At 34.7% G+C, this 2912-nt stretch overlaps 1 protein-coding gene across 1 annotated transcript in view; it reads right to left on the bottom strand.

Moving 5' to 3' along the window:
- The window catches only part of LOC125650142 (SKI3 subunit of superkiller complex protein-like), a 58928-nt gene that overhangs the window by 37997 nt on the left and 18019 nt on the right, over positions 1-2912 (bottom strand). The window contains exons 5-8 of the mRNA XM_056166069.1: positions 2145-2217; positions 1748-1873; positions 625-711; positions 4-84 (exon numbers count right to left, since the gene is read on the bottom strand). Coding sequence (XP_056022044.1) covers positions 4-84; positions 625-711; positions 1748-1873; positions 2145-2217 — 367 coding nt within the window. The remainder of the gene's footprint in view (positions 1-3; positions 85-624; positions 712-1747; positions 1874-2144; positions 2218-2912) is intronic.

Raw genomic sequence — 2912 nt, 5'->3', positions numbered from 1 at the left:
AACGACTTCTATAGGGTACTTCAAACAGGGGTACTTTTCACATATCATACGACAAGATACTCTCAAAACTGAAGAGTCTTTCTTCTGTAAATCAGAGGAAAACAAATTAACACTTCTTTGAAATTAAAAAGCATCTATAAGGTTCAAAGCTTCCAAAATTCTACAAGACATACACAGAAAGCCAGATGCACCTTTACACACACCTGTAATGTATTTGACCAGTATCATTAGTTACACAGTTAGTTAGGTGAAGCCGAGCCTGATACGGTTTTCTTTTCACACCATGTATTTTTCCGCATCAGGTCACTAACTAACTGTGTAACAAATTTATCACGTCGAAGACCTCTAACTGTATATGTGGGGGTCTATATCATACAACATATCGCTTCGCCAATTTTGTCACGGCTGAAATTCGAACCCCACAAAAAATTACTCGCTCAATACGGATTTTTCTCGCATGATACTTTTTTTTTCACTGCATCATGTGACCAAGATTTGACCAATTAGATTTCAACAATTTTGTCTGAGATGTGATAATATACCTGTACACACACCTGTAATGTATTTGACCAGTATTATACCTGTACACACACCTGTAATATATTTGACCAGTATTATACCTACCTTTAGGAGAATGTCTATGTACAGATTAATGACTTCTTCATCAAGCTTTGAATCTGTTGTCAGCAGGCTATCAACCATGTCAATTAACTGCAAGTTAGAATAAATCACTGGGAATTCAAAACATCAGAATTGTTCTTTGGGTGCACATTCTAATTTTAGAACTACAGTCCCTGAAATGTTCTACTTTCTCACTTGAACGGTGAACGCACAGCGAGCGAACGATGAACGCACACAGAGTGAATGGTGAGCACAATTTGGTGAATGCACAGTGAACTCAAAGTGAATGGTGAGCACACGGTGAATGCAAAATGGTCTATTCATTTGGTAAATTTCGGATTTTTCCCTTGGATTGTACATGTACTTATTTACGTGTACTTATTTTATAATCAGATAGGGAATATATACATGAATATATCTGTTTGTTCATTTTTGTGCAAGTACTGGATGTATATTTCTCATGAAATGATCGTAATATTTCCCATCAATGCACACAGCAATCATGCACAAAGAAAAGAAAATTTCATATGTAAATTATTTACAGTATTACATGTACAGATACATGTATACATGGAAAATAGAAAAAAACATTTCATAATATTTAGAATTTTGAATGCACGTTGAATGAACAGAAAAATGGTAAAGTAGAACGTTTCAGGGACTATAATAGGCCATGGAATATGTTGTAAAATCATGAATTAGCAATATCGATTTTAAGATTTATAATTCTGTAAACAGCCTTACTTTTTATGCAGTGTAGTTTTTGTTGTTGTTGCTATTTTCTTTATCAATAAATGAAACCCATGTAATGCAGTGAATAAAATCTAGACATAACAATCTCATTGAATGTAAAATTAACATGGCATGAGAACAAACTTGGGCAAGAAATTGTAAAAATAACCAGGAGCAGATACAAAGTTGTAAACATGCAGTATTCATATTTTGGAACTGCATGATAATAAATGAGTGCACTTTCAACAACAACTTTCTTGCAACCATCAATATCACTAGCTTTCCAGAAAGATCATGAATTGATTATGGTCAAATAATTCTTCTCTCATGCAACAAAATAAAAATCTTCATGACCACTGAGATTCCATTACTAAACAGTCTAATGAAGACTTACTTTGTCCTCCTGGTGGAGCGTGAGGGACGGCAACTTAGATAACAATGACAATATGTCTTTACGCAGGCCACACTTTACAGATTCATCTGTCGTCTCAGAACACAACTTATCTAACAGTTCTAAACCCTGAAAACAACATTCTACTTTTAGAATTAATGTAACATGCACAAATCAACTGTGAAAGATGAAAATAAAATCCTGGCCTGGATTTCTAAAAAAAAAAATCGTAAGTCAAAACTTGGACTTAAGTCTGAGATTTTACTCAAATTTTGACTGCTCAAATAAAAGAAAACTCAATCTTGAGTTTAAGATTTTTTCAAGAATTCCGAGCCAGATAAAAAAATTCCATATCAAAATCAGTTAGAATTACAGATAGGTTATAAATTCTTTACAATACCATATCAACATTCCCCAGTTTTGTGTGTAGATTAACTAGCTTCTTCGTCACCTCAATTTTCTTGTTGATGTCACTTTAGAAAACATAGAGATATCAATCAAATATACAATACAATCAGATAATCAAAGTACAAGAGGCCCATGGGCCACATCGTTTACCCGAATCACCTTGGCCCATATCTAAAGATTTTCCTTAAATATTCACATGTAAAACTTTGATCCTTATTGTGGCCCCATCCTACCTCTCGGGGCCATGATTTTTACAAACTTGAATCTGAACTATGTCAGGAAGCTTTCATGTAAATGTAAACTTCTCTGGCCCAGTGGTTCTTGAGAGGAAGATTTTTAAGATTTTCCCTATATATATTTGTATGTAAAACTTTGATCCCCTATTGTGGCCCCACCTAGCTGCAGAACTGTAGCTCTCTGAAAAATATTGGGATAGATCAGAGAGCTACAGTTCCACCCCTAATAAAAACCTTCATTTTATGGCGCAGAAAAATTGTGCACGGTTGAGGCCACATATCGCTGCATTTTTGCATTGCTGTCTCATAAATTTAAAATAAAAAAAATTCTTAACATATTTTCCTACTATACTTGTGTCCAAACAAATTACCTTCAAACATTCATTAAAGCTCCATATGACCCGAAAACTCACAGCTTCAAAGGATTTTGTTTTTTGACGTAGTCATATTAGGTAGCTAGATCTATCCCAATATTTTTTCAGAGAGCTACAGTTCTGCAGCTAGGCCCCACCCTACCCCCAGGG

The sequence above is a fragment of the Ostrea edulis genome, chromosome 5, assembly GCF_947568905.1.
Source record: "Ostrea edulis chromosome 5, xbOstEdul1.1, whole genome shotgun sequence".
NCBI classification, from domain to species: Eukaryota; Metazoa; Mollusca; class Bivalvia; order Ostreida; family Ostreidae; genus Ostrea; species Ostrea edulis.
Note: the sequence above shows the minus strand (reverse complement) of the source record. Positions and strands in the feature narration are given on the sequence as shown.